The sequence below is a fragment of the Medicago sativa genome, chromosome 4 (assembly GCF_051527215.1).
Source record: "Medicago sativa cultivar Bolivia chromosome 4, Bolivia_mono, whole genome shotgun sequence".
Classification (NCBI taxonomy): Eukaryota; Viridiplantae; Streptophyta; class Magnoliopsida; order Fabales; family Fabaceae; genus Medicago; species Medicago sativa.
Window position 1 is genome coordinate 37,729,920 of NC_140752.1, and position 12,331 is coordinate 37,742,250.

Genomic DNA, 12,331 nt, shown 5'->3' on the forward strand with positions numbered 1-12,331 from the left:
TAACCCATCAAAAGCTTGTGTTCTTGTTGCGTTTAATGCCTTCTTTGCCCCTTTCTTAGCTCTCTTATAATTTTCCTAAATATTTGTACGTGTACACCTATACCACACTTTAAAACATCCCCTTTTGATTCTCATTTTAATTTAAAAATGTTAGTGCCACCATGATTCTTTACTCCTAGTTAGGTCCAAAACCTATTAGTTTTTCTATTGTCTTTTTTGTTACTTTTCTAATCTCATATGTCATCTTGTTCCACTTATCATTTTCGCTTCTATGTAGCTTGACGCAACCTTCCTTTAAAATCTTTTGTTGGAAAACACTTTGTTTTTCATCCTTTAAATGCCACCATTTGATCCTTGTATCCCAACTGTGGCATCTCCTCTTCTCTCTTCTCTTAACCCTTGCATCTATAACCAATACTATATGTTGGATAGTCAAACTCTCTCCAGGTAAAACCTTAAGTTCATCAAATCTTATTGTCATAATTACTAATAAGAAATCACTACAAGAAAAACTGCATTTTGCGACTTTTAAAATTGCATTTTGCGACTGTTAGAAGGGTCGCAAATGTACATTTGCGACTGTTCCCCAACAGTCACATTTGTTGGGGTCGCAACTGTCTTTTGCGACCCTTCATAGAACAGTCACACCAACTGCCGCAGAAGGTGTTGCGACCCTTCATCAACAGTCGCAAATGTTATGTTTTTTTAAAAAAAAAGGGACTTGCGACCCTTCACCAACAGTTGCAAATGTTAAGTTTTTTTAAAAAAAAAGGAGCTTGCGACCTTTCACAAACAGTCGCAAATGTTGAGTTTTTAAAAAAAAAAAAAATTGAATGGGGCAGTTTTTATCTGACAGGAACCTTAAAAAACAACTCATATCAGCTCATGAAATGTTATTCTTTGTTAGTATACCATAACGCTACAAAATGGTTTTGCACTCAATAACACACGCAAATGTTCATTCCTTGCATGAAAAACTTAAGAGTTTACATGTTATATCAATTGAATACACATCAACAAAACATCTTGATCACTAAATTGAATACACATTCAACATAAAGGAAAAAGGTTCAGTCACATGATAGCCATTAATCTAAATCTATCGGTTAAGATTAATTGTTCTCATCTCTACAAATAACCAAGTGTGTGTGTGTGCGCGCGCGTGTTTGCTTCCCAATTTCAAAGAATAATATGAACCACCCAGACTTCTCACTAAACTGCTCACCCAAAAAACAGCAAAAACAGGCCGTCCACACCCGAAAACAGCAGATCACAGCAACCTGCCAACACAGAAACAGCTGCTGACAGCAGCATACACACGGCTAACAACCGCACCAAAACAGCCAAAACCACCCGAACCAGCCAAAAAAAACAGACCTGCAACCAAATAGATACCAACAGCGTATTGAAAGCTGCTAACAACATATTGCAACCAATGTTATAGTATTACTCTGCTACTCACTTGTGCAGATTGGAAGAAGTTACTATGTGGATGAGTATGAAGTTGATAAATGTTACAAAATGTCTAAATGGAAAAAATAAACAGTGAGATATATACAACACATTCATTAGGGCTTGCCAAATGACAATAACTTAATCACATTGTATACAAAAGAACTACCTTATATTCATTTTTTGTCAATGAAGGGACCACCTGGAAGAAGTTACTATGTGGATATGGGTCGTTTAGAGCTTACCTAAAGAAAGTATGTGCATGCAATTGCTCAGTTAAAGTTTTACTATATATATATATATATATATATAGGGTTATGTTACAAGACACCTTCATAAAAAGTAGTGTGGTGTCTTTTATCAAGTCACACCTCAAGGTGTGATTTTCACTTTTTTAGTTATAACTTTGATAAAAGACACCTTCATAAAAAGTAGTTGGTGTCTTTTAACAAATGCTCATAGAGTAACTTGATAAAAGACACCTTCACAAAAGGTGTCTTCTATCATAACCCATATATATATATATATATATATATATATATATATATATATATATATATATAACAGGGAAACAAGACATTATGAGGACTCATGAGCTATAGTGTGAGACAACTTACAAAAATGAGCAAACTATAAGCTAACACGGTAAACTGGAGTAACAGAAGAGGGAGAGCCATGTTCATATTTTCATAGGCTATCACTAAAATAACTTGTGACCACACAAACAAACTAGACTTTACTGCTTTAGGTGAGGTAAATCATGGTTGAATCACCTCATAGACACTTGTGTTCAGTCAATGGGAAAGCTCTATAACATGTATATAGTGTGTGGACAGCCTATGTTGGACAACACAAAAATAATTGAATTTGTCACCACAAGCATTCATACAAATGAAAGTCATGATGTTTCCTTTCAGTAATGTAACTTCATATGAAAGGAAAATTTGGAAGATAAACAATAACCCATAAGTGGCTTGACTGATCCAATGTCCATCTTGCGAAAAAAAACACAATAGATGCAGCTATTATAGACGGAAAGAGATTTAATAAACCATAGTTCGTTAGTGTTAATTGGAGAACTTACGAGGCAATTAGCATGGAACTTGCAAGTGATGCCTAGCAGTTGAAGTTTCTGTCTTCCGGTGTAATTTTTGGAGAGAAACCAATCTATGAGATATACAGTGAGATAAAAAGTGTTTGCTTGCAGTTTTTATTCCTTAGAAACCTGAAAACAAAGTTCAACACAAGTTAATTCGATGAAGTTGATCTTGAAGACCTTCAAAATCTAGAAATACAAAAGGTTCAAGTGACGTACCTAGAGCCTTATTGTTAGAGACTTGGCTACCTGCCTACTAGTTTCTGAGGTTCACCATTTGGAATAGGTACATTCTTAACCTGTAACATGGACGTATCACAAGGGTTAAACTTGTTCCAAAACACAATATGCAATAATTGGTGCATTTGTCTAGAAAGTTAGAAACCACCAAATTCATGAATAAGAAATTATAGAGTTCGTGAATAATTCACTTAGTTGCTGCAAAAGTAATTAACATTGAAAAAGGAACATATTTTTTAATGGTATCTCCTACTTAGTTGCTGCAAAGTTCACTTAGCTCTTTCTTTGACAAGGTAATTGTGATCATTGAAGAGGTGGACCCTTAATATACATTTCAAATACCTAAATGTGTCTACCCTTGTTATCTTCAACTTCTTAACGACATATCAGAACATCCTAAAGTGCAAAAGACATTGATATCCAAAACAGAACATACATAATGTATTGTTGTTATTCAAAGACAAGAATAAAAATCAGACATCACACACACCCACACCCACACACACACACACACACACACACAAACACATCACCTCAACTGATTACTAAAACCACATGTATATGAAACCACAACAACTACGAAAACATTCCAGTGAGACAGTCACAGTTATGTATACAAAAACTCAGCCCTGATACCTTTCTCAATTATAATTGCTGAAGAACAAAAGCAGTGAATGTTCATTTGTTTGAAATTTCATATCTGGTAAAACGACGTGCTGACAATTTCACAAACCTAATTTACAAACAGTGGCTGAAAATGACTAAGTGCTGGAAAACAGAGTCATAAAAACAAGACCATACTAAGCTTTTTATCTTTTATTATATAAAATAGCATATAGATAAGAAATTATTATATGATAAACATTCATATGAAGCCTATAATACACGTGAGACCAAACAAAGATAAGCAATAAAAATAACAAGGCTTTCTATACTATGAAAGACAACTATTAAGTACTAATATCACATACTCTCACGCCAATGATTTCATAGGATCACTACACCTTTACCACATACCATGTGAGCAGGCATCATATCTTAAGATTAGAGGAGGAGATGATAGCTTTCACAAAGAGGATTAGTTATTTCAATTTTAAGGTAATCTTTGGGTCATTATATACAGTATACCATGTTTTTAAGTTTATTATCTTTGTAAACAAAAACTTATTATTTAACAATCCTACAAGCACGCATCTTCATCATAAAAGCTTCATGTGAATTTCTAGAAGGTCTTTTAGCTACAAGAATGCAACAAGTAACATCATATTATGAAAAATTAAAAGCCTAAAACCTATAAATTTGTAATTGGTGTAATAGCTCATTTGACTTCAAGAAATCATTTTCCAATCATACAAAAGATGGCAGCAAATGATTCTCTAACTATATAACAATTTTCTGAAATTTATACCTTTTGCCCGCAAGTTGACACTAATACTATTAAGCGAACTTTTGTCTACCAAGTCCTTATGAACAAGTGTTTCCTAAAAGTTGAAATTTAAATAACAAACAGTTTTCTTCCAAAGTTATCTCACCTTTTCAGAAAATTAAATGCAATGAGCACATTAACCTTACGTAATCTTCATGAATGCCAAATTATATTTTATTTCTATATGTACTACATTCACGATAGAATATAATGGCATCGTTAACCTATGAAGCACGGATACGGACAAGGACACCAGACAACACACAGACACTTCTAATAATTTGAGAAAATAACATAATTCAGTGTAATTATAAGTGTCGGTGTCGTGTCGGTGTCGGATGCCACACGTGTACGACACCGGGACACGCCTTATCCAAGGAGTGTCCGTGCTTCATAGTAGTTAACACCCCACTACTCGGTTGGGTCCAAATTAAAGTTCTTCCTCATTTTAATTCATTGAAAAATTAAAAGCAGGTACCACAAGATATTGACAACTAATCAATATAAGGATATTTATAAATAAATAAAAAATTGATACAAATAATTTGGTCAAATAGGTAACTATAAGATCCACCTGCACAAAGCCAATACCTTTGCAATGCCCAATGTCATCAAGAGGCGTCTGGACCAGCTCAACTTGACCAAATGCTTCAAACACCTAAACAAGCAAACATGAAAAAAGAGTAAAGAAACTAATTAGAAGCAAAGATGGAAAAGTACCGTCATTCCAGACTTTCAAATAATTAAAAGGAGCATAAAAGCACTCAGTCCAGGAACTTATCTCATTCCACTCTCCACAATGCATCATACGATAGGGATCCATTTCTGACTACGCCTCTTTCTAAATCTTGTGCAGCTGCATTCAAAAGCATTCAATGAAAGAAAATGAACCAACGTTATGGCAATAAGGAATTTTTTGTATTCAACCAGGTTGCTCTAAGCCCTGATATTCATGAACATTAGGCTTGAGTAAGCTGGGTTCTCCAACTCACCACATAAAATAGTAAATTTGCAATTAGTTTTATATTAGTCAAATGAATCACTCATTAGAGAGGAAAAAAAAAAGTCTATTGGAGAAGGATTCTGACTACAGGGTTACATTCTGATTCAAACCCTACATTTGTTGTTTTCGTCTCATGGTTTGACAGTAGGATTGGATAAACTCAAGATCATAAATATTCTGACTGTTCATACATTCAATTTCTAAGTGTGTGTATTTGGAATAGGTTTTACGCACTAATTTTAATAGTATAAAAATTTAGTGTTGCAAACCAAAACAAAACTAATTCCAAACCAAAACAATCGGTGCTATCTTACGAGTAGGGTGTAAGGATTAAACAAATCGGTGCATATTTCAGGTCATCGGTTTGCTTCAAATCTACATATCGGAACCAAAACCGACCGATGCTTAATCATTAGGTTTATCTTTGTCCTTATGTTTACTAGTTTGTTTACAGCATTACTATATTGACTTTCATTTCAGCCATCATTTTAAGAAAAGTTCATGGCACTCCAAATGACATTCGTAATAACAGACATTACTAATTTCTTCTATTATTCAACAGTTAATGCACAACCCTAACCAAATTACCAAATAATTTACAACCATTTTGCTATAAATTACTACAAAACATGCACTTATACAGGGTTAAATACTTTCCTCCAAATTCATGTTTAATAATAAGAAAGAAATGAATAAATTAAAAAAAAATAGAGATTTATATATACCTTTCTTGATCAGCAGTATCCCAAATCTGAGCTTTAACAACCTTATCATCAACGTGAATGCTTCTAGTAGCGAATTCAACACCAATGGTGGATTTAGATTCGAGGCTGAATTCGTTTTTTGTGAATCTAGAAAGAAGATTTGATTTACCAACACCTGAATCACCAATCAATACCACTTTGAATAGATAATCGTAATCATGTTAGGATTTGGGGGTTTTGGGGGTTAGGTTTTGTGAATCTGAGCATCGATTGTTGGAGGTTTTGGGGGTTAGGTTTTGTGAATCTCATGTTAGGTTTTGGGGGTTTGGTTTTGTCATTTTTGTCATTCTGAGATTGAGTGAGTGAGATTGAGTGAGAGTGAGATGAAGATTTGATAGTGTTTTGTTTTTGGTAGAAAGATTTGGGGGTTTTGGGAAAGTGAGAAAGGGGGGAATGAACGTCAAAAAAAAAAGAAAGGGGGGGAATGAAATTTTGGTCAAGCGGGCAGTGAAAATTATAACGCGCCTTGTAATTAATTATCAAAGAAAACTTGCGACGGTTCACAAAACAGCCGCAACAACTGTTGCAAAAATGCACTTTGAGGCAGTTGCAAGTTAAGGGTCGCAGATGAAGTGTCGCAATTTCCCTATTTTCTTGTAGTGAATACATCTCCTAGTAAAAAATATAATTTATATAACTTAATATTTCTTTGAAATATCTTAATTTTGAAATGAGATATATTAACAATGGTGGTGAAACACTCCTAGTACAAGGTGTACTAAAGGAGCCACCCCGGAAAACAAATATTCATACAGAGAATAAACAAGTATGTGGATCAATCGATCCCCGAACAAAATAAAGGGTCCGACCACCACCTGTGAGTACCGTACACAAAAACAGTGTTATGAGCCTTTAACCACCATAAAGAGTGGAATTTTTCCTTGTCTAACAGCTGATCAATAGATGTCTCAATGTCATTAAATAACCTGTTATTACGTTCGTTCCACACAAGCCAGACACAAAGCAGCCAAATCAATTGAAGAAACGACTGTCGTGCCTTTGAGTAACCTATGTAATGAATAAACTGATAAAAGTGGTCACTACTATTTGGAGGATCTACTCCTGATATGCCAATCCAAGACCTGATATGATGCCAAAGAGAACTAAAGACATCACAATGAAAAAACAAGTGAGATGTCGTCTCAACCATTCCGCAACCCGAAACGCAAGTATTGGTTGTACCCTGTAAGGAACCGCGCCTTTGCAGGTTAGTCTTAGTCAGTAACCTTTCCTTCAACAAACGCCAGGCAACAATAGACACCTTCAAGGGGACCTTATTATGCCACACCAGTTCGTCCATTGCAACAATTGTTGGAGAAACCGGAGTTGTCAGACACTTATAAGCACCCTTCACTGTGTAACCATCACGGGTATCCGAGTCCCATTGCCACCTGTCGAAAACACTAGACTGAACAGAAACATTAGCAAGTAAAAGCCTATACTCCTCTAACATCTCTTCCTTCCATGCCCACAGTCTTCTACGCCAACTCCACGACTCCCCACCACCCCCAACCGCGCCTATACAAACCAGCCACCGTGCTGAATTTGTTCGTCGTTAACTCAAAAAGGCGAGCAAACCGGTTGCAAAAAGGGACATCGCCTAACCACCTGTCAAACCAAAACAAAGTATCCGAGTCATCCCCTATCACTTTCGACACCCTACCTGCGAACCAGCCCCCATCATCCTCCCCTACTCCATCTCAAATCTTTGCTACCTCCCTCCACCAAGAAGAGACACTCGGGCCCCCGACCTCCAACCTCCCTGCCTCCTCACCATATCTCGCCACCAACACCCGGTACCAAAAACCACCTCTATCTACCAACAACCTCCAATACCATTTACCTAACAAAGCCAAATTAAATTCCCTCAACTGCCTCACCCCCAACCCTCCAAACTCCTTTTGAACACAAACAGAGCTCCAAGCAATCCAGGAAATTTTCCTGTTATCCTCACTCCCTCCCCAATTTTTTTTTAAAAAATAGATTCAATGAGAGAAATTATACATGACGGAGCTTTGAAGAAGGAAAGAGCATAGATAGGAATCGATGACATGACAGACTTAAGAAGAATCAACCGACCCCCGAAGGAAAGGAAACGACTTTGCCACCCCAACAATCTAGCTTTTATAGTAGACACCACCGGTTCCCAAAAAACTAACTTTCGAGGATCACCCCAATAGAAAGACCAGGATACAAGAACGGAATTTTTCCCACTTTACAATTCAAAATAGATGATGCCTCTGTCAACCAAGAGTCACCAATATTAACACCCACCAGCAAACTCTTATGAAAATTCACTTTTAAGCTAGACATGTCTGCAAACAAGTTCAACACCGCCCTTAAGGCTCTCACATTTGCCCAACTTTTTTCACCTAACCACAACGTATCATCCGCAAACTGTAAATGAGATACCACCACTGAACCAGAATCTCCAACCCCATACCCCTTGAACAAGTTACTATCCACCGCCGATTTCATCATTACATTCAGTCCTTCGGCTGCCAATAAAAAAAGAAAAGGAGATAAAGGATCCCCTTGACGCAGCCCCCTATGAATATTGAATTCCTCTGTAGGACTACCATTTACAAGGATTGAAGCAGTTGCCGTACTTATGCATTCTTTGATCCATTTCCTCCATAACACCGGGAACGCCATTTTTTGCATAACCACGTCCAAGTACCCCCAGTCAACCGAATCGTATGTTTTCTCAAAATCAACTTTAAAGAGCATTAATTCCTTTTTTGATTTTTTCGCCTCATCGACCACCTCATTTGCTATTAAAATACCATCAAGAATCTGCCTATCTTTCACAAAAGCTGACTGAGTCTCAGATATTACTCCACCAAAGATCATTCTCAATCTATTAGCTAGCACTTTAGACAAAATTTTATATAAACTCCCAACCAAGGAAATAGGTCGGAAGTCATTCAGTCTCTGCGGGCAATCAACTTTAGGAATTAGAGATATAAAAGTAGAGTTTATACATCTTGTCAACTTTCCATTCCGGTGAAAATATGAAATGAAACGCATAATGTCGCCTTTTAATAAATCCCAAAAATCCTTGATGAATCCCAGATTAACTCCATCTGGTCCGAGACTTTTGTAACTATCACAGTCCCAAACAACAACTTTTACTTCACCCTCTGAAAAAGGTTTTATCAAACTACTTCCTTTCGCGTACGACAAATTTTTAAACACAAGGTTTCCGACCCCCGACCGTAAAATACTAGAAGCCGCAAAATGTTCTTTAAAATGAGTATAAATTGCGCTTCTAATAGGCTGCACACCTTCAACCATGTTACCATTAACCGACAGTGATACTATGGCATTCCGTCTTCTTCTACTTGCAAGAACCGACTAGAAATACTTAGAATTAGCATCTCCCTCCTTCAACCAATGTAACCGAGATTGTTGCCAGCTGATACTAGAACTAACTCTGGACTAAGAATGTATATCATGAGTTAAGCCCCTCATCTCTTCAATTTCTTCGACAGGCAACCCACCTTCCTCCCCTTATTCATCCAACTCGGAGAGTCTAATTTTTAAACCATCAATCTTGCCTGGAATATTTTTAACATGACCGGAATGCCAATCTTTCAACGCTAACTTGATCAGTCTTAATTTTTCACGAACAACATAACCGCCCCATCCCTCAACATGAAAAGAATTCCATTTGTCTTGCACAAAAATTTTGTAACCCGGCATATCTTGCCAACACTTTAACATTCTCAACGGACGCGGTCCCCAATTTTCTTCATCCACGGATAACTGTAACGGGCAATGGTCTGAAAGACCTCGAAGAAGGGCTACCTGAAAACAATTAGGCCATTGCAAACCCCAATCTTCCGACAACAAGAAGCGGTCTATCCTGCTCATAGAAGTGTCATCCCCTTTGTACCACGTATACCGACGCCCACACAAAGGCAAGTTAATAAGCCCATTTTCATCAATAAAACGACTAAAATGTTGCATATCCAAAGACATGACGCTACCCCTACTTGACTGTCTTTCCTCCACACTACGGACAACATTAAAATCGCCGCAGACACAAACCTTTTCACCACTTAACAATTGCAATCTCGCTGACAGAGAAACCCATAACTCATGTTTGGCTCGTAAATCACAAGGAGCATAAATATTAAACATATAGAACACTTCATTTGTCCGGATAAATCTACCATGGATTTGGAGCACATGGTCCTTACTAACAGAAGACCAAACCTCCACTTCATCAGTATCCCACATCGTTCAAAAAAATATAGAACCATTTAAAAACATAAGAAAATCTAAAAAATGCACCTAAATTTTATTCTATTTTCTTTCGTTCAAAGATTTAGTTCACCATTTTTAATTTCAGGTTTATAGTCCCCCAAGGGAGGAGGATATGTTACAGGAATGTGTTATATTACTTTGCAGTGTTTTTTTGCAGTTTAATGTTACAAATTCTTGGAGGCGGCAGCTGGATCCTTGTGCATGTTACACAGTTCGTGGTGCTTACCAGCTTCTGACTTCTCAGGACACCCCTCAGGTTGATCGGGAGGTGGATTTGATTTGGCATAAGCAAGTTCCTCTGAAAGTGTCTATTTTTGCTTGGAGGTTGTTGCGGAATCGGTTGCCTATGAGGTCAAATCTCTTGGATCGCGGCATTATTTCAGATGTTGATGCGGGCTGTCTGGCAGGGTGTGATCATTTGGAGACTTCACAACTTTTATTCTTAACTTGCGGTTTTTACGGCTTGTTATGGCATGCGGTGTGGTCTTCGCTTGGTGTGTTGGGACCAGACCATCACAATATTTCAGATCACTTGTATCAGTTTACTCATTCGGCGGGTGGTTTTCGTGCAAGGTACTCTTTTTTGCGGTTAGTTTGGCTTCTCTGTGCTTGGACTATATGGAATGATCGTAATAATAGACTGTTTAACAATGTTGAAAAATTCATAGCTCAGTTGTTAGATAAAGTAAAACATTATTCGTTATGGTGGCTTAAAGCTAGTAACACTAACTTTGTTTTTTGCGTTACTTCGTGATGGTCAAACCCTTTGTTATGTTTGGGCATTGGCTAATTGTTTTGTAACTTTGACAGGTTGTAATTATTAGGGGTTTTCTAGGCACACCTTGTGCTTGGGAGATGTCCTAAACTTGTTAATATATACCATTTTTTATTGTTAAAAAAAGGTTTATAGTCCCCCCGAATGTAATATTGGTATACGTTTTTCTCCACTCCAAAATTTAGGCTTTAAAAGCGGTGTTGTGACAAAAAAAATTGTTGAGGAGATGCAACAATTTTAACACGAATTATTACTAATAAATTATGCAAATCAAATTGTAAATGGGGTTAGGTTAGATTTAAAGACATATTCTTTTCAAACAATCAAAGAGAAGTGTTTTTTTTAAGTAAATTACTCTCCCCTTCCTCTAATGATAATGATGTTACAACCATCTCTTCTCATGTTTCAAAACTTACGTAACCCTCCATTCAAAGATGTTGAATTATATATTTTGATTCGAACTTATATTTTTTTGTTATTTCTTTTAACATTGTTAAATTATTTTTTATTTTACGAAAATGGCATGTTTATTGTTCAATTCATCTATCGGTTTTCTTATCCATCAAAAGAGTAGTGATCTATTGCTCTTAATTCCAAAGCTTCGAAGCAGGTCTCTGTATAATCCTCCCAACATTTCGAAACTCCAACGCAAACACAACAACAATAGCAAAGTGACTATCTTTTCATCACAACTTGTTAAAAATTAAGAGAATCTATGATCTTAACAAAGTGAACTACATCACTTTTACTGTTCTACACACATACTAGCGAGGTGTGTTTCCGTTTCACATCTTTGCCAGATTTTCCTTGGGTGCCAAGCTTTGATGATCTCAACGTGGGGCCACACAGGTTGTGTTAGGCGTGCGAGCTACATGAATTGGCACTGAATATGATGCTGCTTTGATTAAAGTTGCATGGAAAGTGCATTGGATTAGTATTGCACTTTTCTTTGTGGTCAATCAGCTTGAACAATCAGCTTGAATTGTGGTGACAGTGTGTAGTTTTTTCCCCAAAGGGTCTGTAATATATGTTTTTAGATCCTGACAATGACTTTGTTTGTCTTTTTCTGTTTGTTTCATTCCTTATTTGGGTTTGCAAGTTGTGTTGGCTGTGTTATAACTGTCAAAATCAAGTTTGAATTTAAATTTAAATTTAAATTGATAGATAGCTAACGGACAAGGGTTTATTTATTAAAGGCTTAAATATGTTATTCGTCCCTGCAAATAGGGGTCGCTTAAAATTTCATCCCTGCAATCGCTAATCCTTTTTTTTTGCCCCTGCAAAGTTTAATCAGTTAAAAATT

The 12,331-nt window shown here is 36.7% G+C and overlaps 3 protein-coding genes and 1 long non-coding RNA gene across 6 annotated transcripts; 1 reads left to right on the forward strand and 3 right to left on the reverse strand.

Annotated features, from left to right (window-relative positions):
- Nucleotides 1-930: 930 nt before the first annotated feature.
- LOC146929196 (uncharacterized) lies at nt 931-6,422 on the reverse strand. Of its 3 annotated transcripts, XR_015005975.1 has the most exons (5): nt 5,943-6,422; nt 4,789-5,070; nt 2,768-2,847; nt 2,537-2,677; nt 931-1,377 (listed from the first exon to the last, which is right to left on the reverse strand). It is a non-coding gene; the product is annotated as an uncharacterized LOC146929196 (long non-coding RNA). The 3 variants fall into 3 exon arrangements; XR_015005974.1 differs by lacking the exons at nt 4,789-5,070; nt 5,943-6,422 and adding an exon at nt 4,197-4,262; XR_015005973.1 differs by lacking the exons at nt 4,789-5,070; nt 5,943-6,422 and adding an exon at nt 3,425-3,669.
- A 334-nt stretch (nt 6,423-6,756) lies between these two features.
- LOC146929197 (uncharacterized) lies at nt 6,757-9,278 on the reverse strand. Its single transcript, XM_085707238.1, has 2 exons — nt 8,141-9,278; nt 6,757-7,499 (listed from the first exon to the last, which is right to left on the reverse strand). The coding sequence occupies exons 1-2, from the start codon at nt 9,276-9,278 to the stop codon at nt 6,757-6,759; spliced, it is 1,881 nt and encodes a 626-aa protein (XP_085563364.1).
- A 216-nt stretch (nt 9,279-9,494) lies between these two features.
- On the reverse strand, nt 9,495-10,226 carry LOC146929198 (uncharacterized). Its single transcript, XM_085707239.1, has one exon. It carries the CDS (start codon nt 10,224-10,226, stop codon nt 9,495-9,497), a length of 732 nt encoding a protein of 243 aa, XP_085563365.1.
- A 139-nt stretch (nt 10,227-10,365) lies between these two features.
- LOC146929199 (uncharacterized) lies at nt 10,366-11,070 on the forward strand. The gene is made up of 2 exons (XM_085707241.1): nt 10,366-10,826; nt 11,064-11,070. The coding sequence occupies exons 1-2, from the start codon at nt 10,366-10,368 to the stop codon at nt 11,068-11,070; spliced, it is 468 nt and encodes a 155-aa protein (XP_085563367.1).
- The last annotated feature ends 1,261 nt before the right edge of the window (nt 11,071-12,331 follow it).

What these genes read in the sequence shown, in the direction of transcription:
- LOC146929198 (XM_085707239.1), bottom strand. Translation starts at nt 10,226, where the DNA reads ATGTGGGATACTGATGAAGTGGAGGTTTGGTCTTCTGTTAGTAAGGAC.
- LOC146929197 (XM_085707238.1), bottom strand. Translation starts at nt 9,278, where the DNA reads ATGGTTGAAGGTGTGCAGCCTATTAGAAGCGCAATTTATACTCATTTT. An exon ending in TATTGGGGTGATCCTCGAAA is followed by an intron (nt 7,500 to 8,140) that starts GTTAGTTTTTTG and finishes TGGTTTGTATAG; the next exon opens with GCGCGGTTGGGGGTGGTGGG.
- LOC146929199 (XM_085707241.1), top strand. Translation starts at nt 10,366, where the DNA reads ATGTTACAGGAATGTGTTATATTACTTTGCAGTGTTTTTTTGCAGTTT.